At 57.0% G+C, this 22,623-nt stretch overlaps 1 protein-coding gene across 2 annotated transcripts in view; it reads left to right on the top strand.

The window, feature by feature from the left end:
• The window catches only part of KIAA0513 (KIAA0513 ortholog), a 62,031-nt gene extending 40,768 nt beyond the window's left edge, over nucleotides 1-21,263 (top strand). The window contains exons 3-13 of one of the 2 annotated variants that reach the window (XM_044255619.1): nucleotides 1,157-1,256; nucleotides 2,281-2,354; nucleotides 4,993-5,063; nucleotides 6,733-6,940; nucleotides 7,765-7,805; nucleotides 8,359-8,437; nucleotides 9,847-9,924; nucleotides 11,094-11,123; nucleotides 14,166-14,246; nucleotides 14,715-14,809; nucleotides 15,917-21,263. In XM_044255619.1, coding sequence (XP_044111554.1) covers nucleotides 1,157-1,256; nucleotides 2,281-2,354; nucleotides 4,993-5,063; nucleotides 6,733-6,940; nucleotides 7,765-7,805; nucleotides 8,359-8,437; nucleotides 9,847-9,924; nucleotides 11,094-11,123; nucleotides 14,166-14,246; nucleotides 14,715-14,809; nucleotides 15,917-15,966 — 907 coding nt within the window. In that variant the 3' untranslated portion in view covers nucleotides 15,967-21,263. The remainder of the gene's footprint in view (nucleotides 1-1,156; nucleotides 1,257-2,280; nucleotides 2,355-4,992; nucleotides 5,064-6,732; nucleotides 6,941-7,764; nucleotides 7,806-8,358; nucleotides 8,438-9,846; nucleotides 9,925-11,093; nucleotides 11,124-14,165; nucleotides 14,247-14,714; nucleotides 14,810-15,916) is intronic. The other variant, XM_044255621.1, reaches the window with a different exon arrangement.
• The last annotated feature ends 1,360 nt before the right edge of the window (nucleotides 21,264-22,623 follow it).

The following is a 22,623-nucleotide window of genomic DNA, read 5'->3' as shown; positions in this document are numbered from 1 at the left end:
TCCCAGTATTGGGGCAGGGAGCCTGCAAACCCAGATCCCTGGGTTTCGGAGGTCAGCCTTGCCCTGCGTCCCATCACACGCTAGTCCCTGAGCGCCTTGCTGCTCGTTCCCTGGATGGGGACCCGCAGTTGCCGCATCGCGGGAGTTTGCTAGAAATGCAGAGTCTTGGGCCCCACCCAGACCTGCTGAGTCTGACTCTGCATTTCCGCCAAACCTCCACACTCTCTGTGCCCACACTTCAGGGTGAGGATCTCAGGGACCGACAGGACCGTTTTCCCATTTAATTAAAGCAGTAGGAAGAATCCGCCTGTTGACGCCACGTAAAGAGGCCAGTATTTCCTACAGCGATTAAGGGCCCTGGTTCGTAACCGGGCACAGTGGCCGTCGGCCTTTTCTAGGTGTGTGTCCTTTCTCTTTGCCGTTAGAATAGGGAAGAGAGTTCCGTGACGATCCGTATATGGGACGATCCCAAACCGCATTCGTGTTTGGTTTTGCACGCATTCTGGGAGAGCGGTAGATGTGGCTCTCTCCTAATTTTGTTTGACTAACACTGGAATTAGTCAGCTTTCTCTGAGCACACCCAGTTAATGAAAGGGGAGAAAGCGCAGAAGCCTGCTAATTTGTCAGGAAGGCTGATCTGTATTTGCGGCCGCCTGTCAGCAGTATGGAGCCTGGACAGCTGAGCCGGATGCATTCTCAAGAGCGTTCCAGAAATCACTGCAGACTGGCTGGCAGAGTCCCCGATTTCATCTGCTGTTGGTATTTGGGGATAAATGAGACCAAGATGTTTTCTACCAAACCTTAAATAAACGAACGATTGCATGAGCTCATTGATCGTCAGCCTTCTGTTTCTTTTTTATCTTGTCTTTAAATCTGGGGATGGAGTGTTCGCCTCCCACGATGAGTGATCAGAGGTGGTTTGAGGTCAGGCGAGCGTCTGTTCACCCTGGCTGTGATGACCCCCGGGCCCCCCCAGTCTCTATCCCTGACCTACACCGCCAGGATCGCCAGAGGGTGGGACGTGCTGGTGTAAGCCAGGCGGCCCCGCTTGGCTGGGGGGGCCACACTTCCCCCTTGCCTCTCCTGCCTCTTCCCCACTCTGGCCGTGTTTGTTGCCGAGGACTGAAAGTTCCTTTCCCTGCTCTGCTCCTTTCAGGGAGGACTTGGACCAGGAGGAGAAAGCCAAGTTTGGAGAGTACTGTGGCAGCGAGAACGGAAAGGGACGCGAGTGGTTTGCTCGATTCGTGAGCGCCCAGGTGAGGGGGCGGTGACGGGAGGTACAGTGGGTGGGGCCTCCTCTCGCCACCTCTGCTGCTCCGCTCCGAAGAGAAGAGCCCCAGGAAACAGCCCAGCAGGGAAACGAGTAGAACTTACTTAAAGATGTTCCCAAAAGGCCTTGTTAGAATAGCGGGAAACAGGAAGTTGCTCATCTGGTTGTCCCGCGAGAAAGAATGAGCGAGCAAACTCATTTGTAATTGCACAAATCGCAAATCTGTGCAATTGCAGAAAAGTTCCTTTTTTAAGGGTGAGCACGTGGACGATGTCCATGCGTAGTTTTATTCAAAAACCCACAAAGTTCAGTTTTACAAAGGTAACGTAGATGGTGACAGCCATGTGAGTTCAGAAAATAATTATTTTTTGTAAATACCTAGTAGGTTCTTTTTTTTTTTTCTGCAAAGTAGCTTTAGCTCTTGGTTTTTTCAGGTATTTTTATCACAATTTACTTTTCTATAATTTTTTTAAAAGATTTTATTTATTTATTTGGCAGAGAGAGACACAGCGAGAGAGGGGACACAAGCAGGGGCAGAGGGAGAGGGGGAAGCAGGCTCCCCACTGAGCAGGAGCCTGAGTGGGGCTCGATCCCAGGACCCCGGGATCCTGACCTGAGCTGCAGGCAGACGCCTGACAACTGAGCCACACAGGCGCTTTTAGCAATTTAGTTTTCCAAGAGAAATTAGAGAATGCCGATCAGCACGCATAAATGGTCCCAAACTCTCCAATCCAGAAATGGCCCGTGTTGTCCTCTGGGGGTTTCATCCGTCCAGGCCGTTCTGTGTTGTATGGGTGAGTGTGTGGGGCTCCTAGTTCTTGAAATTTCAGAGAGATGCAGGAAAGTGTTGGCTTGTGCTCTGCTGGGGGGCCCAGTTACTCTAGCACAGAGGAGGCCGCTCCCGTCCCAGACTCACGGCCCAGCTGTGTCGGGCAGTGCTTAGCGTGGTGAGCCTGTCTGAGCGACAGCCGCCCGCCCGCCCAGTGACGTGTCTGCCTGTTCCCGCACAGCGCTGCAACTCCAAGTGTGTCTCCGAGCCGACCTTCTACCGCCTGGTGCAGTCTTTCGCCGTGGTCCTGTTCGAGTAAGTGATGCTGTGCCCAAAGCCTTTGTCCTAAAGCACGTCTTCCCCGTTTTTCCTGCTCCGTACTAACCCAGTCATAACAGCCACACGAGGCATGAGCTCGTGCTTGCTCTGAACCACAAACCCCACCCCCCCCACACTTGCTGGCATCCACAGAGAGGCCTTGCCCCAGCCTCTCGGGGGGAGGAAGTTAGGGTCCAACCCCCACGGTAGGGGAGGTTAGGGGACAGCAGCTGGGCGTAAGCAGATCCCTCTGTGAGAGCCGCCAGGACAGGCGGGGACGACACTCCACTGACGCTGCCCTCCTGCGGTGGAGATGCAGCCTTTTCTGGATTTCTTGTTGTGAAGCACTTCCAGCTAGAGAACCACCCACTTAATGATGCGATCAGATGCCTTCAGCCTGCTCTGCGTGCTAATTAGGCCCTGCTGGAACCCTTTATCACAGACAGCACAGTGGAAGCTGGGGGGGGGGGATGAAAGGGCCCCCTCCACCTCTGTGCAGCTGTGGGAGGCAGGCCGTGTGACTCACGGGCTCTCTCCTCCTGAGGCTCCGGGGCCCCGGGACGCTAGACTCACATCATACGAGCTGGACCTGCGTCAGAGCAGGCGACGGCACCCCCCCCCACCACACACACATGAAAGGAGGGGACAGCAGCCGTACTGATGGGAGGAAGAAGGGGGCACTTGGAGGAGAATTGGGAAAGGATGCGGGAGATAGTGGTTTGTGCCCCACTTACCCTTGTCCCCTCATTGTGGCCCCGAAGCAGGTCCTGGTCCCGTGGTTTGTCCCCATGTCCCTTTTGTCCTTCCAGGCCTGAAAACCCCCCTTCTTTACTTTTCCTTCCCCTTCTCCTGCAGCAGAGACATGCCAGCTCTTAATTCCCCAGTGTCTCAATGTTTCCTCCCCTCTTTTGTCCCTGCCCCCGCCACGAACATGGAGCGTGGACTGGAGGAGAAAGACCATAAAGGGGAGGGTCCCTATTTTTCCGGCACCTGCTCGGAATGTCCCATGTTGTGGATAGGCTCCTGTGCGGGCGGGGGGGATTCTGGGTCTCGGAGCTGGCAAGGGAGGAAGAACAAGAGAGCGTCACGGAAGGATCGGTTTCAAACAGGCGCAGCTGCCTCGTGTGCCGTGTGCTCTCGGCCCCGAGAAGACTTCCGCTTCCGGACATTCCTATCGTAGGATTTCTCACGGATCCATATTGTGCAGACATACCTGTCCCACGTGGTAACATAGTCAATTCTGGACTGAGTTTGATTTTTTTCCTTCAATAAAATTGGGGGGGGGTAGGAAAATAAAATTCAAGTCCCAATCCAACCAAAACACAGAATCTTCCCATTTCTCAGTGAGCATGTGTATTTCTGTGTGTGGGGGAAGAAAAAGGAAAAACACCTTATAATCTTCCAAAAATATGTATTTTTAATATTTGAGTTTTATAATTTTTAGTTTATTAGTGTCTTCTGTTTTTACTTTTACTTATAGTCCTTTATGATTTTATTGGCAGAGTTTAGTTCTTCAAGTTTTTTTTTTTTTAAGATTTTATTTATTTATTTGACAGACAGAGATCACAAGTAGGCAGAGAGGCAGGCAGAGAGAGAGAGAGGAGGAAGCAGACTCCCTGCTGAGCAGAGAGCCCGATGCGGGACTCAATCCCAGGACCCTGAGATCATGACCTGAGCCAAAGGCAGCAGCTTAACCCACTGAGCCAGCCAGGCGCCCCTAGTTCTTCAAGTTTTATTAGTTTTTTTTTTAAAGATTGTATTTACTTTTATTTGAGAGAGAGAGAGCAGGAGTGGGGGGTGGGACAGAGGCAGAGGGAGAAGTAGGCTCCTTGCTGAGCAGGGAGCCTGACGTGGGGCTCGATCCTAGGACTCCAGGATCGTGACCTGAACTGAAGGCAGATGCTTAACCAACCGAGCCACCCAGGCCCCCCCATTAGATTATTTTATATTCAAAGATAGAACTGGCCCTAACCCCACCGTCTAGGTAAATTCCATTGACTTTTCTTTTGTTAATACTTTAAACATTAAATACATTAAACAAGGTTAATGTAATAACCTTGTTAATACAATGTTAGAAACTAAACAAAAAACTTCGGGAACTAAACAGAAAAAAAAAGCACAGAAGAACAGAGTAGAGAGGCACAGCACTTCAAATGGAAAGGAAACCCCCTTTTACAACCCTGTCCTTGGTCCTGTGGCCCTCCTCCTGGCAATAACCACTGTTGATGACACACATTCCGGCAAATATAGATCTTTCTGAAAAAGATAAGCAGTTGGGGATTCTTTTTGGTTGCTTCTACATAGCATCTGGGGAGTGAGGTATAAATGTGGGCCTATTTTTTTTTTAAAGATTTTATATATTTATTTGACAGAGAGAGAGAGTGAGATCACAAGTAGGCAGAGGTAGGCAGAGAGACGGGGGGAAGCAGACTCCCGGCTGAGCAGAGGGCCCGATGCTGGGCTCGATCCCAGGACCCTGAGATCATGACCTGAGCCAAAGGCAAAAGCTTTAACCCACTGAGCCACCCAGGTGCCCCAAATATTTATAAAATTTTTAGCTCTTGCTTCAGGAGCTTGCAGTGAGAAAAGTGGGCAGGATGGCGTTTGAGCTGGCCGGCCTTCCTTTTCATTTTAGGTGCCATCAGATGGATGACTTTGGGCCCGCCAAGAACCTCATGACCATGTGCTTCACCTACTACCACATCGGTAAGGCCCCGGGGGCGCGAGCGCCGTGGAGGGCAAACACGGAAACTCAAGGCTCGCCCCCTTGTAACGTGGCATCAAGTGAGGCTTTTCCCCATTAGCGGTGCAGTTGTGAGGCTTCCAGAAAACAACAGAACCTGGGGTTAGGGCAAGATGTGCAAGGAGAGAGATACCCGAAACAGGAGGGGAAGGTGTGGTCCGTAGCGTGGGTCAAGCGGCTGCCTTGCCGCGATAGGAAGGAAGCCACCCAGCAGCTGTCCACTTGGTGGGCAATTTTGTGGGCGATTCAGAAATTGCTGGACGTGAGGACTTCTCTTTCACGTTTTAGCAAAATACAACACAGGGTTGGCCCTTGAAGACTGTGGGAGGCATAGTAAAGGGTCTTGGGGTGGAAAGCGTCCCTGGTGTGGGCCAGCAATGTCCCCCCGGCAAGGGCAGATCATTCTTCATCCTGACGTCTGATCTTTCTTCACTCTGGCTCATTGCTCTGGAACTGGCTGGTCATTGGAGCTTGCGGACTCCCCGCATGAGGTTCCTTGGGTGTGACGTTAGGGACTCGTTCAGGCCGCTGTGAGCAGAAGGCTGCTGGGTGCCTGCGTGCGTTCTAGAGCTGGGTCAGCGCGGCAGTGAGCACAGCCTCCCTTCCCACCTCTCTCAGGATGCAGTTTTGGTCTTGTGTCCAAACCCCGTGTCTTCTGCAGCTCGGCTCTGTCCTCCCCACACTCCCAACTGCCCATCCCCCCGGGCCTCAGTTCTGGTGACAGCTGGGCGACTGCCTTAACGCTGGATGGGCCCTTCGTGCCCATGATGGGAACCCCTCATCCAAACCATGGCTCCTCTTTCTCGAAGGAGTGGGAGTCACATCTGTGCCCACAGCAGCTTAAATTAGTAGGGGACACTCAGCACCTTGATGGCGGGGCAGGGGTGGCCTTTGACCTGCAAGGCTCTGAAGGGGGTATCTTTTTTTTTTTTAAGATTTTTTTAAAGGTCTTACTTATTTGACAGAGACAGTGAGCAAGAGAGAGAACACAGAGGGGAGGGTCCGAGGGAGAAGCAGAGTTCCTGTTGAGCAAGGAGCCCGGTGTGGGGCTCTATCCCGGGATTCTGGGATCATGACCTGAACCCAAAGCAGACGCTTAACGACTGAGTCATTCAGGCACCCGAAGAGGGTATCTTTGACCGGCAGTCCCGTCTTTATCTGTCGGGGCGCCTCGACTTGAGGGCGACTCTGACCTGTAGGCGGCGCCTTAAGCTGCGGGAGAGCCTTTGGCCTTACTGTTCTCTCCGGGATGCCCACTCCCGCCTCGTCCAGTTTCAGGCCCACACGGGGGCCCAGAGCCTGTCCGGGGTCCGCATGCCTCCTCCTCGCACAGGGAGAGGCTCCTCGCCCCCCTCTAACCCTGGGCCTCTGCCGCCGCGGCGGAGCTCCGCGTGTCCGTTGCTCCCCTCCTTCAGGTCCTCGGGCTTCAGGGCTGGGTCCGCTCCTGTTTCTTCATTAGTCTGGGTGCACCTGGCTGCTTTCTGAGATGCAGCAGGTGCTTAGCTGTGGCCCTAGAGGCCCGGCCCTCCGCCTTCCCCTGGCATCTTGGGTCCTTCGCTGGTTGCCACTGCCACCGAGAGGCTACACAGCGCAGTTCCTTTTCTGCCCCCTCCCGCCTCTCCCCCACTCCAGGTAAGCCGCACCTGCTGCCCTCCGAGTCCAAGGAGAAGCCCGCGGGGAGCATCGACTCCTACCTGAAGTCCGCCAACAGCTGGCTGGCGGAGAAGAAGGACATCGCTGAGCGGCTGCTAAAGAACACATCGGCCAAGACAGAGAACGTCAAGGGCTTCTTCGGGGGGCTGGAGACCAAGCTGAAGGGACCCCTGGCCAGGAAACAAGAGTACGTGTCAGCAGGTGGACTGTGGGGGAGGGGCGGCTGTGGCCGAGGGCTGAGGCCCCGTGCCACCTGCCAGTGGCGGTGACAGGGAGACTGTGGGCTGGCCGTGGAGGCATCCACTTGGCCTCCCTGGGTGACCTTCGGGGCCGGCAGCACAGCTGCTAGCCCCGCTTGACTCCCCAGGGTTCTCTGGGGTTCACACATGCTGGTGGGTTGGCTGACAGACAGGGATGTCCTGGGGGCCGGGGTCTTCTAGGATTGATTGGGGGGAGCATGTGGAAGCTGTCAGTGGCAGGAGGGGAATCACCGCTCCTCCCTGGCTCTTCCTCCTGGAAGTGTGGTGAAAGCTCGTGTGAACGGGACCAGGTAGGCAGGGGAAAGACCCCCGTCCTCCAGGACAGCTGTTTTGCGGCAGGAGCTCAGGAGCCTTCCAGGACCGGGCGCTTGAGAGCGGGGTGTTGAAGCCAAACCTCCCAAGAAAGGGGGCACGTCAGCAAGAGAACCCCGGGCTCCCTGTGGTCCCCACTGTCCTCTGCGATGGCTGGTTCCCGCCGGGAGACTTGGTTTTGTTCCTTGTCTGGTCCAAGCAGTTTTGGAATCAGAGAAGATGGTGCAAGGGAGCCTCCTTGCCGCATCTCCTTAATCCTGGAAGATTGGCAGTTGGTAAATATAGCACCGACTTCATAACACTTTTTCAAAAGAAACCACATGAAATGTACCCATCGCTAAGAGACATAATTCTGCTTCAGCCAAGTTAGACCCGTTCCTTTGAGCTGAGAAAATGGGGGGGGGGGTCTTTATGTCACTGCTGCGGTTCTGTCCCCCAGGGAGGATGAGAACAAGCCCAAGGAGAAGCCGCAGAAGACAGGTGAGTGTCTCCCAGTGCTCTCCTGGCCTAGCAGGGGTCTGGCTGTGGCCACAGCAGCGCCCCTGGTCCCGTAGCCAGGCCCCCAAGGGGTCTTCGACCACCCCCAGCCACCGTCCTTGGTAACCAGCAGCCTCACCAAGCAGGCCCCTGAACATCCGGGCTCCTTCTCCTCCGGGCACCAGATTCTGTCCTAGGTGACTCCCAACTTCTCTCCACCCTGGCCTGGACTTGCCTATGGAATTTTGGCGGGGAGCCTCTTCTCTGGGGAGAGGATTCGGGAGCTAAATTCCTCATCGCAGGGAAGTGAGGGAACATATTGGTGGGCGTGGGGGGGCCGAGCCAGGGATCCTTCCCTCAGAAGGAGCCCCCACAGCCAGGTGGCAGGAGCATCCTTCCCGGCCGCGGGCGGTGTTGGACAAGTGGTCTGGAAATTTCTACCGTGCGTTTCCATAACCTTTGGGGAGAAGCGATGCCTGGCAGGAGGGTCGCTGAGGGGTTTGCCAACCTGTGCGGGCAACCGGAGCCACGGGCGGTGTCTGTCGCCCTCCCGCAGTGACCGTGTGCAGCCCGGAGGAAGAAAGGAAGGGGGAGAAGATCTACCTGTACACGCACCTGAAGCAGCAGCCCATCTGGTAAGGCCGCCCTCACACCTGCGGGCCCGAGCTCCTGGCCCCTGCGGCTCCCTCGTCACCGGGACTCACTGCGCCCACCCTGGGATAGCTGGAATAGAAGAGGGGAACCGTGGCAGGTGTGGGTGAGGATGTGGAGAAACTGGAACCCACGTACCCTGTCTGCAGGGAGGGAAGGGGGACAGCGGCCGAGCAAACCTGGCAGCTCCCCCAAATGTTAGTGGAGAGTTAGGCTGCAGCCCAGCCTAACAGCCCAGCAGTTCCGTTCCTAGACAGGGGCTCGAGGGAACTGAGCACAGGTTCTCGGGCCAAGACTTTAATAGCCCATAGCTGGGAAGCGCCCAGGTATCCACGGACAGGGACACGTGATTTGTGGATCTGCAAAACGTGATACCTCCCGACCACATGGTCTTCTTCGGCCACAGGAGGGGCGAGACGCTGACCGTTGAGACGCGGGTGAACCTGGAAACAATTACAGACAGACACGAAAGGCCACGTAGTAGATGATGCTGTTTATCCTCATCTGTCGTCAGGGACAGGCCCGTCCCTGGAGACAGAGCAGCTGAGCGGTTGTCGGGGACTGCGGGAAGCAGGAGTCAGGGAGGGTTTCTTTATGGGGGCATGAAAATGTTCTGAGGATCGCACTCCGGGTTGCACAACTCAGAATAGAGTAAAAACCACTGAATCGTGAACTTTAGAAGCCTGAGTTTATGGTACGTGAATTATATCCCAATAAAGCTATTTTATTACGAATGTCTAGGAAGGAAGGTCATGAGTAAAGTGAGAGGCCGGCGGTCAGGGGAGCCCTTGCCCTCTGTCTCGCTCTGTGGATCACTGTTTGGGCTGCCTTGGTCCCTCCAAGGCTCTCCATCGCCATGCTATGTTCACCCCCAAGTAGAGAGCCGGCCCCTGAGCCCCAGGGATGTCAGATGTGCCCCTCCCTCGAAGGCCACAGTGGCGTAGTTGGCTGACCCTTGATCTTTAGGAAGAACGTCTCTTACTTGTGAGTCCCTATGAACATGTTTGTTCTCTGCACATGGCCTGTCCTCGCCAGGTTCCCGTTTATGTTACTAGACCCTGTTCTCGGGCAGCTGGTGTCCCCAAACGCCCATCTTCCTCTGGGAGGCCCAGCGGGGGTGCAGAAGCGGAAGACGGCCTTCCTCCATGTCCCGCAGATGCATGTGGACTTTACCTGCCTCCATGTCATACCCTCCTCCTGGGAGAGATATGACCCTTAGCCAGGAGCCCAGGGAACCACCTCGATTTGGGACAAAGGCACCTGGCCATTTTCCTCTTCCCTGCTCTGCCTCTCTGCGATGTGTCTGCAAGCTGTGCATTCTTATCCCTCCGGTGTGCTGAGCGCTGCCTCCCAGCCTCCCCGCAGAGGACTGACACTCGGCTCTGTCTCCCAGGCACACACTGAGGTTCTGGAATGCGGCTTTCTTCGATGCTGTCCACTATGAGAGGAGAAAGCGGTCTCCCACTACCAGGTAGGAGCAGCATCTGGGCCCGCCTTGCCTTGCGGCAGAGGCCCAGGGACTGGCTTTATTTTCCGGTTTCTGCAGAGGAGAGCAGAACGGCAGCTGAGTCAGTGTGTCCGTCTCTTTTTCAGCTCCTTCTGGCCCCGGTGCCCAGCGAGCTGCCTGGGGGGTCCCGGGCACGCACAGCTTCGTGGGCGGGAGTCAATGGGGGTTCCTCGGCTTGCATGAGCGCTTTCTGTCCTGGGCTCTGGCATGACTTGGGCTGACCCTCCTCTGAAACGCACACTCCCCCAGAATGAACCCATCAGGACCCCCCAAGGATTGAGTCTGCCTATTGCTGTAAGAACTGCGGCCACAGGACTCGGGGCATGCAGGGCCAGCTGCCCCCCACCTCCCGCCGCCATAGGCTCAGCTCGAGAGAGCTAACCTCTGGGGAGATGTGATTGCTACCTTCAGCTTACTGCTCTGGTCTGCAGCCTGAGACTCCCCCAGCCTCCCTGACGCTAGTCTTGCCACATCAGAAGACCCCCTTTGTAAAAGGTCACACAGAGCACAGCAGAGTGAGGGCTGGTGGCCCTTCCTGCTCTGGCCACAGCAAGCCACAGTTGCTGCCCACTGTGTCGAGTGGCTGGGCAGGAAAGGGCAGCAGCCCTCCCAGTTCTGGCTCCCCTATTCATACCCCCTCTCTGTCATGAACCTCTCCTTCTCTAACAGGGGGAGACCCCTCAGCCTTTCTCCCTGGCAGGGGACAGCAGGTGCCTGCTGTGTGGCCGGTCCACCAGCTCTGGGGGGGTTGGAAGTGCAGTCTTCCTGTCTGCACAGGTCTGGGGCAGCGACACCCTCCCTGGGCGGGACGCCCTGCAGTCCGCTGCGGCTGCCTCTCCTGAGGGAGGCAGAGGGAGCCGTCCCAGGGATTCTAGAGAGAGAATCCCACGCTCTGCCGGGAAACCAGACTGAAGGAAGCGCTTCGATGCTTGTAGGCGAACGGGGTTTCCTCCTGCTGCTTACGTAGCTGTGGGGCTCCTAGCAGATGAACGGTCTTGAGTACCCCGTCTCTCTCCGTCTCTCTGTTTCTGCCTGTAATAACGCTCCTCTCTCGCTGTTCTCTTTTTTCCATCCACATATCTTGCATGACTTTGACATGTTCCTCTGTTTACCTGTTTCTGCTGCCGCTCCAGAGGGGATGCTGGAGAGGAGGAGAAGAAGAGGTGTGTGTCCACGTGCCTTTGTTCATGCTCCGGGGCCGGGGGTCCCCGCCAGGGCCACCTCAGGGTGGGAGCCGCGCGCCAGCTGCTGCAGGAGGCAGAGCCCGCACGCAGGGGCAGCTCAGCACCGCCGCCCGGGGCAAGCCCCATGCTGGGGACAGGCCGGTGGCGGGTGGGGGCTCGCCAAGGGCAGAGCACCAGGAACAGGACACACAGAAGGCACTCGAGCCCCTGCAGGGCCTGGTGTGAGTTCAGAGAGGGAGAGGCCAGCCTTCCACTGGCCACTCCAGCCCCTCCAGAGCAGGCCTCGAACCCACCCCCTTGACTTCACGCTTGGTAATCTGGTCGTGGCACAAAGCCATGGGGGCGGCGGGGGTGGGGGCGCACAGAGAATCTGGCTCTGTCAGCCAGGTGCCGACATCTGCAGGGGTCTGGCAGACCCTCCCCTGCCCCTGGGACAGGCCTGGGGTCAGAGAGGAAGGACAGCTGCCCCCGCCTTGCCGGCCATGGCCTGGTGTGGAGCCCGTGCACGCGTGTGCGCGCGCGTGTGTGTTTGTGTGTGAGGGTGCCCCCTGCAGAGAAGGGCCTGGAATAGGCTGTTTTCTTGGAGCCCCCAGTGGGGTCTGAATCTCATCATTTGACCTTTGTATTTGTTGGGTATCTTTTTTTTTTTTTTTTTAAAGATTTTATTTATTTGTTGATTATCTTTTGTAATACATTTCGGTAGCTCAAGGCCTGCCTACTCACAATACAGTTTCTGGTACAGTGATTGTTTTCGCCGGACATTTCCTAAAGCACGCTTCCTTTCATCAGTGATATATTTTTAGTGCTTATTGTTCACGAGAGATCTTGTTTCTTACGCAGCCTTATTATGACTATACAAGGAGCATTTAGGCATAAGGACATGGCCTTTAGTACAAAGCCCCCGCGTCCCCACAGTGTCTCTGGGGGCAGGGGAGCATGACTCACCACAGCCTCCCAGGGGCAGGGCTGCCTGGCACCAGTGGCTGAGGCCCGGGAGAGCTGAAGCATCACGGCCGCCTCCAAGCCGGTCGGCACCAAGCCCACGAGGGGGTGCCGGCCTCTGGGCCTCACTCTGAGCCCCAGAGCAGATGTGGTCTGACCACACATGTCTCAGACCTGCCCCCTGGGACACCCACACATGCTCCCGGCCTCAGCCGGATGAAGGGCGAGTGTTCCTCTGAGACTGGGGCGGAGGGTGGGCCCCGGATCCCTGGGCAACCTCGGGCCTCCAGCATCATTTCTCCTCTTCGGTAAACCCGGCTGGTGAGACTCAGTGGCAGAAAGGCCTCCGTTTCCAAAGGCATCTGTTGCTCGCAGTCCAGCTCCCACTGTGGCAGTGTAGACACACATCCTGCCGTCTGTGTGGGATTAGACCGTGCCCGGTATTGGGTATTGATCTCAGTTTTCAGGAACTGATTGGACAGCAGGCAGCACCTGACCCGCTGAGTGCCAGCGGCCTTCCACGTCTTTCTTCGAAGGTCAGATTAAATGCCCCACTTCTAGGACTTGCCACAGCCAAGAGAATCTCCTCCTCATCCAGGTCAGGAGGGTCAGGGCAGCCGGTCATTCCCACGTGGTGTGGGGTTGTGCATTGCACAACCTACACAACTGTACACAGCAGGCCTGATAGTGGTATGGGGATTCATGTGCCCAGACAACCACTGCGGGAAAGAGGCTGAGAAGGAAAATGGGGTGGGATCAGGGTCATGCCTGGAAGCATGCTCTGGGTATCTTCACGGGCGTCCTGTCATCTGCACGAGGAGGCTGGGAATGACACCTGTCCCCGGTGTCCTGTGGCCTTCCGCTAAGCCGCAGCAGCACGAGTGGCCCTGGGCCCGGCGGGCAGGGAGCAGTTAAGGTTTGATGTTGGTTCTTTCTCTCTTCCTTTGGCTTCTTCACTCCCTCACTCTGCCTCGTGTCTCCCTCCTCTCTTCTCTCTCTCTAACCTTTAGTCAGACTCATCACCCAGAGCGTAATCTTGAAGGGGCAGTGGGCTTAAGTGAGCATCTCCTCCACACCTGTATTTGCCCCTGCAAGCAGCCTGCTTCTTGGGAGACCCGGAGGGGCAGGGGATGTGCTCGAGACGGGGTGCTCTCCCAGGGGAAGGGCAACCACACCCACAGCGAGTGGCTGGAGGCGGCTTTCCATCAGGACACAGAGCTCACAGGGCTCAGAGAGCCGCATCCCCGCCCCAGAGCCGTGCGGGCTCACGTCCCTCTCCAGGGAGGACAGTCGGGCTTCAGAGTCCCGCCCGGGCAGCCGCCCACAGACCGCGTTGCTTTCTCTTGGCGTTTCTGCACTTTGTGCTAAGGCCTCGTGCCATCTGCACGGGGGCCTTCGGGGAGATTGGGGTCTCATCCTTGTGCTCCTGGGAGGGGCGCAGGGCACGAACCTGGGCCTCTGAGGAAGTCAGGGCTGGGAAGTACAGCCGGGCGAAGATCTGGCCTGACAGGCCAGGGGCCCTCAGCACGGCCAAGCTCCCCTGCTCCCTGGGCCTCCCTGCCACAAGAGGCTGACACGCTGCCCCCTCCAAAGAGCCCGTGAGACCTGCAGCGAGAGGACCAGCCCGAGGAACCTCCTGGACGGGTTCTCAGCTCCCCCTCCCCTGGGACGCCAGCGGGACCCTGTCCTCTCTGCAGGTCATCCTGCCTCCCCAGTGGCGTCAGGACCTCCCATCTGTGACCCACAGAGAAGGACACGGGGGATAGTGTCCTTGTCCCCTGGAGAATGTTCTGGGCAGCCACTGAGTGCACATGATCGCTGGGTCAGTAGGAAGCGTATGAGCTTTTGGGTCTCCTCGTCTCAGGAAGGACGGAGTGACGGAGTTCGTGTTTGGGCCTGTCAGGCAGAGTGGCAGAACCCTGGGCAGGCTTTGTGGAAGAGCGGATCCAACAGCTCTCTGGGGGAGGTGCTCCCCACTGTGGATCGGGGGCCCCCTGTAGATCAGAGTGGGGGGGCGGGGTGAGAGGCAGGGGAGTGTGACGGCATTCGGGAACCCTCTCCTGTCCCCTGTGCTTGCAGGGAGAAGTGGTGCCACATGACCCAAGAGGAACGCAATGACAGTCTGCGGTTCAATGAGAACATCACCTTCGGGCAGCTGGGGTGAGAGCACCACGACGACCCCCCCAGGGGGCCCTGACTGAGTGGCGCGGTGCGGGGGGCCAGCCTGGGGTTCTCCTGCCGGAAGGCCTGTCCTCGTGCAGGGCAGAGGGGGCACCGATGCCCAGATATGGTGACAAGAGGCCCCCCGCCAAGGAGACCTTCCGACCTGACCTGCGGGACATGGCGGGGGGGAGGTGTCCCTGACAGCATCACACGTCTCTGTGTCACTGTAGCCCTGTGTTTTCACGCAGCCCGCAAGCCCGCGGTTCATGTGTGACCCGGCTTTCGGCTTCCGGTTCCCAACAAACATGCCTCATGCCCCGCCCCCCCCATGGTGGGCAGTTGCCCAGCAAAGTAGCCCCGGGCCCAGGCAACTGCCCTTTGTCCCCCCGCCCCCCCTGCCGCCCCGGCCCTCCGCCCCTCTCAGAGAGACGGAAGGGCAGCCGCTCACCGTGTCTTTTCCTCCAGCACATTCACTCACAACATGCTGGCGTTCGGGCTCAGCAAGAAGCTGTGTAATGATTTCCTGAAGAAGCAGGCCGTGATCGGCAATCTGGACGAAGGTGAGCGGCGGCCAGAGGCGGCCAGGGCTCGGGCTGGGGAACCAGTGCTCTGCCCCACCCCACCCCACCCCACCCCAAGGATTGCCGGAGTTTGCATTAGGAACTGCCGGCAGGCAGCCTCACCTCGGGCTCTTCCCATCTCCCTGCATGCCCGGGACACCTCCCGGTGCATTTAAAGGCCTTTCCTGCCAGGCAGCATTTGCCGGGGTGGGGTGTGGTACGCTGGGGTTGGGGAGCCTCCCCTCCCCCGTGTTTCCAAACGGGGCCAAAGGCGAAGATGGGACTGGGCGCTCAGACTCTGAACTTGAAGCTCTGACCCTCAGTGGCCCTTGCTTCTAAATGGCCTGCTTTTTCTTGAACCACGCTGCTGTGATGGGTGTAGGAGCCGTGACGTCTCTCTACAGTCTCTGACTTCTCTAGCAAGACAGGACAGGTTACATACCCCCCACTCTGTTAGAGCTGGTGTTTGTGTAACATCGCACCTGCTGCGAAACGGCTTTCCTCACAGTCTAAAAAGGCTTCCGCTGAAATACACATTTGGATGGACACAGTGGTCTTTAAAAAAAATAAAAGCAGGGAGTCGGCTTGGGATTCTCTCTCCCTCTGCCCCTTTCCCTCCCCTGCCACTGCTTGCATTTTCTCTCTCTCAAATAAATCATTTTTTAAAATCCTCCATCCTGCACCAAATTAAGAGGGGCCACAGAGGAGTGGCCTCAGGAGGTAGGAGGGTGCCCGGTGCCCCCCCGGAAAATCGCAGAACGCGTCCATCAGCCCCACAGCACGGGGCAACACACTGTCCCCTGGCCTGCCCCGCGGCCCTCCGTCCCTGTAGGACTCAGGCCTGGTTCCTTTGGCACGGTTCGTCCACTGGCACGGAGCCTTCCCTGGGCTTGAGGTTCTTTCCTTAAAAACACGTGTCTCATTTCCGAGGAGCCCAGTTCCAGGGGCCAGGCGGGCAGCATGCTAGCGGCTCACGACTCGATGTTCCTGGTGACGCTGCCATTCCCGCCGAGGTCATGCTTTGTTACTGCCCACATGCCAAGAGCAGGGTCTGCCCGTCGGTGTGGACATCTTTCTTCCAAGAATTAACGCTGTTTTCTTTTCCAGAGCAGTACAAGCTGCTGAGCGACCACATTGAGCAGATGGCCATTGAGTAGGCAGGCCATGGGAGGTCGCCCGGAGCACCCTCCAGGAGGACCGAGGGTGCACACCCCTCTTCTGGGCCAGCGACTGGCTGTCACCCTACCTGATGACCCTGCATGACCTCGGAAGCACCCAGAGCCGCTCCGCGCTGCCCTAGAACTAGCGGTTAGAAGAATCCGGTTGCCCGTCTCCCCACCTCCCTTCTGCCTGTCTGCTCCCCCCATCCGCGTGCCAAAGGGTCTCTGGGATTACACGGCTAAAACCAAGGTGATTGCCCCTGCTCCTGGGTGTCAGGGCCACGACACAGGACCAAGCAGGAGGAGGAGGAAGGAAGCCAGGGCCGAGGTGGGCCCAGAGCAGTGCCTGCTGCAGCCGCCTGCAGGAGAGGGAGGGTGGGAGGTGCACGGGGGAATGCAGGTGGGGGCATCAGGAGCTGGGACGCGCCAGTGACGTGGGCGACAGTCCGGGACCCTCTTGTTCAGCAGCGGGATGGAGTGGGGGTGCTCCCCCAGTCAGGGCTCCTGCTGAGCCACGGCCTTGCGGAGGGGGCAATGGGCCTCTCCGGGCAAGCCGGGTCAGTCCATGGCTCCTGCCGGCTCTGTGCCAGCTGCCCACCGTGTGACAGGAACCTGAGTCCTAGGAACCGCTAAGAGGAAAGAGACACTTGGCTATTTTAGGGAAGGAGAGAGCCTGGTGCAGAGGACCTCCTTCCCAGCCGCAGAAGCCCCAGCAAGGGGTGTGAGCGTCCTGGAGTCCTCGTGAGGTCTGTGTGGTCACTTGCGAATCACACCAGCCCAGGGCGGGGGCGGTGTCAGGGCACCTGCAATGCGCTGTCTGCGCGGCTTCCTCGTGATGCAGACAGAGTCCCCCCATGTCCGTCCTGGGGGGAGCGCGGGCCGCCTGCCCCTCCAAGAGGCGCGGATGAGAGAAGTCTCTCCAGTAGCTGCAGAACAACCACCCTTGCTCTTCGGTATTTCAAGGAAGACGGAAAAAAAAAAAGCTGGGCAGAGGCGGCTTCTGGGGGCAGTGGCGTGGGGCTCGTGTGTGGAGTGGCCATGAGGCCTGGGGACCCCGCCCCCCAGCAGCCATGGGAAGGCACCTCTGCCCCTTCGCCCTCACGGGCTGACTGCTTTCCTGCACACTCGGCAGATACCCCCTCGTCCCGCTTCTGGTGCCCGGGAACGCTGGCTTTTCTCTTGGGGTCTGTGCCGGCCTGAGGGGACGGACGTGTGACAGCAAGCAGCCAGCATGTGGCTCCTCTGGCATGAATACTTCCCGTCCGTCCGCTTCCCTCTGCCTCTGCCCCTTGCACTTGGGCACTGACCTTGAAAGTAGGCCCGTGGGCGCACTCCTTTCCCCACATCCCCCCCCCCCCGTTTCCCCTCTCTGCCTCCCCACCTGGCAGTCATTACATCACGGTCTGCCCTGGAGAACAGCAAAACCATGCCTGCTGGTCACTGACCCGGCCAGTGCTGGAACGCTTTCCGTCGTGGGATGCCTCCCTGGAACATTCCAGAGACGAGCAGGCAGTGACAAAGCTGTAGCCGCATGTCTCGGTGAGGACAGGAGAGGCGACGTGAAGCTTGGTGTGGTGGGGCTGGGCTGGTGTCCGAAGGCTGGATCCTGAAACTCTGCTTATTTTTGTAACGGTATCGTTCGTGTGTGTGTGTGTGTGTGTGAGAGAGAGAGAGAGAGAGAGGGAGGGAGAGAGGGAGAGAGAGAGAGGTCAGCCTGTCTGGCGATGTCACCACACAATGCACAGCTGTGTTGCTGGGGCAGGTCCCACAGACCGGAGGTCCCTCCACCCCACCCTGGGCCAGTGTTGAGCCCAGGGACAGTGCATGTCTCTACCGATGGCGTTTCAGACAAATAAGGTCAAATTAAGGGGTATGTGGGCCCCTCCTCCAATGCTTCTGTCAGATACTGCGTCCCCTCCTGAAACACTCTGTGCTCCCCTCCCCCTCTGTAGAATCAGGGCTGCATGGGGGAGGGGTCTGTCCGAGCCCCGCGAGGCTCTCCCTTCATTCTCGATGTCTTTGGCTTTACTAGTCACATCTCAGTACTTAGTGGAAATGCGTCACAACGTTTTTGTAAGGTGCCCCAAAGACTTATCCGTGTATATGTACGAGTTTTGGATAAAAGTCTGATTCTGGTTTCTGGAGGGAGTGGAGTGGGTTCTGAGGCTCTCTCCAGAGTACCCGGGAGCGAGGCGCTGCCCTTTCCCCCCCCCCCCGGGGCGGGGCCAGCAGGACTCCTGGGCCTTTGGAAGGAAACGCCCCTTTGATTTCTTTGGGCTTTTCCAAGCACTTTAATTTCGAAAATGATCTTGAGAGGTTGATTCCCCCCGTAGGCCTCCTGAAATAGCATTTGAAGGTGGAAGCAAGGACCGCTTGGGGGTTTCTCCCCTCCCATTGCTTGTTCTTCCAGAGGTGGCTGGCAGAGTGGGGTTGAGCAGCCCAGTTGGCTCAGACCGTGCCGAGACCTGGGCCCTCTTCGATGCCTCTGGCCACTGTCACTTGGAGGAGTCCCGTCCCTGGAAAAAAGGCTGGCAGCTTGCCCTGCTGAGATGCCCTGGGTCCCTGTGACCCCGTCTCTCCCCTTGAGGGCCCGGTCAGAGCAGACTGACAGGGGAGACTCAGAGGTCCAGAGCGTGGAGAAGTCTCCGTCTGCTGCACACACACAGGGACATGTTGGTATGAGAGCTCTTGTGAGCCCTTCCTGCAAACTCAGGAACCGTAGACTCAATGCAGGAAGGGTCAGATCGTATCCTAGAAGAGACCTTCCCGTCCCAGCAGGTGGAGTGTCCAAAGCCAGGAGCTCTGAAGTCTTGCCCCTCATCACGGGTGGTTCAGACTTTCTGCTGGCTGTCCGCCAGGGCTGTGCACTTCACAGTGAGCCTGGACAGCCAATCCTCTCAAAAAGTTCCCTGCTTGGCAAACAGGATGATGTAGAGTTGCAGCTTTTGAAGGTGGGCCAGGCACTGAGGGGGAGAGAGAATCCCAGGCAGATCCCCATGCCCAGTGCGGAGCCTGAGGCGGGGCTCGATCTCACAACCTTGAGATCATCACGTGACCCAAAATCAGGAGTCAGATGCTTAATTGACTGAACCACGCAGGTACCCCAAGATGCGGCCCTGTATGTGTTTAGCCCGTTGTTTTCATTTTAGCAATATCGGTAGGTGGGGGGTGGGCACGTTAATAATTTGGATTGCATCTGCCTTGTGTGTGAGCATGTGTGTTGAACCAAAGGTAGGAGAACCAGATTGTGATACCCTAAGTTACTTGTACAGTAACATGGAGTGAACTATGATTTCCTGTTGCCAAAAAAAGGGGGAAGGTTTGCTAAGTTCTTACGTTACCAAAAGGAGGACCAGAAAGAGTCCCATTTCCTGAGTTCTGTACCCAAATTAAAATCTGGGATGTTCGGGTGAGCCAAGAAGCCACCTGGGGGCAGGTTGGCCCATGACTGCCTGTCCGGGCCGCGAGCTGCAGGCCGGACCCTCCGGCACTCTCCAGCAGCCTCACTGTTGGCTGACGGGTGGGCCCGTCAGCGTTATTACCAGATGACCTAAAACTGCAGACTCCTGGCAGCGGGGCGGAGGCTGGAGGGGAGCCCTTTTCCTGGAACAGTGAGGAAGGTTGGGAAGGAGGGTCTGTCCAGAGCAGGGAGGCCCGGCCCCAGCCTGCGGAGAGGGGCTTACAGTGCTCAGACCAGTCCAGGCTGCTCTCTTCTCTCCGCGTCTTTCGTCAAGGATCAGCTGCCGGGTGGGGGGTCCCTTGTGCCTCCCAGCCCCCAACCCCCCTCGCTCTCACGTCTCTGCTGCCTTCCCCTAGCTTCTCTATAAATCATTTATTCCTTATGACCCTCGGGGATGAGTTTCACCAAAAAGGGAACTGGGTGGGCTGGAAGCACCCTTAGCTGAGCAATGTGCAATGTTCAGAGCCCGGGCAAAGCCACACAGGCCACCGGTGTCCTGCGTCCTTGTCGCCGTGGAGCTGGGAATAGGGGCGTGCTGACTGACCAGATAACAAATGCATGGGTCATTTTCAGATTATTCCCCTTCAGCAGATCTGCTCGATGCTAAGACCATCCTCCGTGGCAGGCTCTGGTGGGACCTCATCGGCGTTCCTTGCTGTCCCTGGGGCAGAGAGTCTCATGCTCTTTGGGGAGGGATGGAAGGGTCTCGTGGGAGCCGGGGTGCTCTGTTCCCGGGGCGCTGGCCTGTGCTCCCCGAGTCCACCAGAGCTCAGGAATGGAGCCCCCCCCAGCTGTGTCCAGCCGACTCCCGTGTCCCTCAGATTCAACTGGGGAAGCGTTCTCAGTGCAGGGCTCTTGGTTACTAATGGAAACGGATAAACTTACCATTTCTAGAAAAGCATCAGCAGGTCTGGGTTTGCCCATCTTCCTGTCTCTTCCACACACGCCTGCCACGGGGTGTCCGAAGATGGAGGGGATCCCAGATCCTCATAAGCCCCAGACTCCAAGGCTTTGACAAGATGGAGTCTGAGTCTGAGCAGAGCCCACCGCCACCTGGAGCCCTCCTGAGCTGCCCCCAAAGAGGTCTGCACTTTAGCTAAAGAGACTGCCTGTTGGTAAATCCCCCTTGAGCCATGGGTCAGTCCTAGAATTGGGGTGGGGGGCTGTACCTGTTCCCTCCTTGGTCCTGGACGTGTGCTTGTGAAAACGGGAAGAAGGCGCTGCGGGCGTTGTCCCCCCAGCGCTGACACAGGTGTGGTCCTGGCCTCCCCTGTGCCAGAGACGGCGTGGGTTAGCTTCCTCTGCAAGGTCGTGAGCGAGCCTGGGTCTGTCCCTTCCTTAAGGCATCTTGAAGAAGACAAGCCAAACCTTTGAACATCAGGAAATGCTAGAAATTCAAACATTAGACATAGATCCCCTTCAAATATGTTAATGTGTTAGAACAAGGCCCGTCTGCTGCCTTTGTTACAACCGCGGCCTCTGCTGGGGCCCTCGGGGATGGTGTACACGCCAGCATTAATGCGTTCTCTCCTTCAGCCAGCCGGTCTTGGACCCCACATTTGCCGTTGCCGCACCCAGACCTTCCCTTTAGTAGCCCCAAAGTAGGGTTCCGTGATGCAGGTGTTGGTGTGCCCCTTATGCAATCCCGTGTCCCACCAGATGACGTCCTGCAAACAGTATTTTAAGGCTGAGGAAGTTTCAAGGTGGCAGATCTCAGAACAGTGCTAAAATCAAAACGGTTTCCTGTGAAAAAAACAATCTATGTCTCTATATTGCACCTCAGGTTGTCAGAAGGTGGAAACTTAAATAAATTATCCTTAAAAAAAAGAAAAAAGCTGTTCTGTTTAATTTTTGTTTTCACCTATCAGCGAGGCCTTCTTGGAGAATTGGCAATCTTCTCAGCGTGAGAGGGGTCCTGTGCTGGTGGAGTGGTGACCGTGGATGGGACCTCAGTCCGGGCCTGCAGGATGCCCGACACTCCTTCTGGCTGGAATCCCGATCCTCTGAGCCCCAGCTGCCCCCCTCCTGTGTTTTGGGGGCTTGGGGTGGGGACTGTCGGTGGCATCTCCTACCTGGCAGGAGCGGGGTACCTTTATCAGTCCTTTCCTGTGTGGTTGGACAGCTGTGTTTTGTGAAATGTTGGGACTTTTCTCTTTTTCAGATTGTAAGAAGCCAGTAGCCACTTCTAAATCTCTGGCCTAAACGGATGAGGGAGGTGAATCTGGGGAGCCGCGAAGGGCCTGGGGGAAGGATCCTCAGCCCAAGGAGGACTCAAGGGCAAGACGGGGTGTGCTCCCTGGGGTGAGGGCCTGACCTCCATGTCCCCACCCAGTCTGGAGAACACCACTCCCCTGTTAGCTGAACATAGAGGGTTGACCTGGGTGGTGGGTGCTCCCAAGCCCAGGCTGTCCCCTCTGACTCTTCCTCTTGTGCTTGGGGTGGGGGTGGAGGGTGCTCCAGCAGTGAGAGACCAAGGGTGGGATTCAGAGGCAACTATCCAGAAGGGGAAGGATCCCCTTAGCGCAACAGAGATGCAGAAGACCACAGGATAGGGCAGGGTAACCCCAGGAGAGAGGCCAGGTCCTGTTCCACCTCCCTACCAACTACCAAATTGTTCTTTTAGCCTCGGTGTCTACATCTGTAAAATGGGAAGGAACATAGCGCCTATCCCACATGGTCCTGTGAGAACCAAACGTGGTATTCACAAAGCACAGACGGCTTCTCGCTGCTGCTCTTGCCTTCATTATCCCGACGAAATAAACCAGGGAGCTGTGCCTGCAGGAGGCTAACCTATGAAACATAGAAAAAAAAAAAAAGACTGGACTTTTCTGTGTCAGTTTTGTAGGAATAAATTTAAAGCCTCTTATTCAAGATTCACAAAACTAAATGTAAAATTTAAACAGGGAGGCTTTCAAATGGTGTTCCCTGTGGTTTGTAACCTTTCTTTCCCCCTGACTTCATGGAAGCCCTGAGGGGTCGCCCCTCTGTTTCCTGGAGGGGATGCTGCTGCCCAATTTATGAGTTGCTTAATAAGGCCAACCAGATCCTCTAATTTATTTGGCTGAATTTTGTATTTTAACAGAAGCATCCCTGTGCCTTACCCTCCCGCGACGGGCCGTGTCCATATCATTGTTTCCGCGTTCAGCGTTCTGAAAGGGAGACCTGCTAGTTCGTGGCTGTTCTAACCCCTGATT

The sequence above is a fragment of the Neovison vison genome, chromosome 7 (assembly GCF_020171115.1).
Source record: "Neovison vison isolate M4711 chromosome 7, ASM_NN_V1, whole genome shotgun sequence".
Lineage (NCBI taxonomy): Eukaryota > Metazoa > Chordata > Mammalia > Carnivora > Mustelidae > Neogale > Neogale vison.
This window is presented reverse-complemented; position numbering and strand designations above follow the sequence as displayed.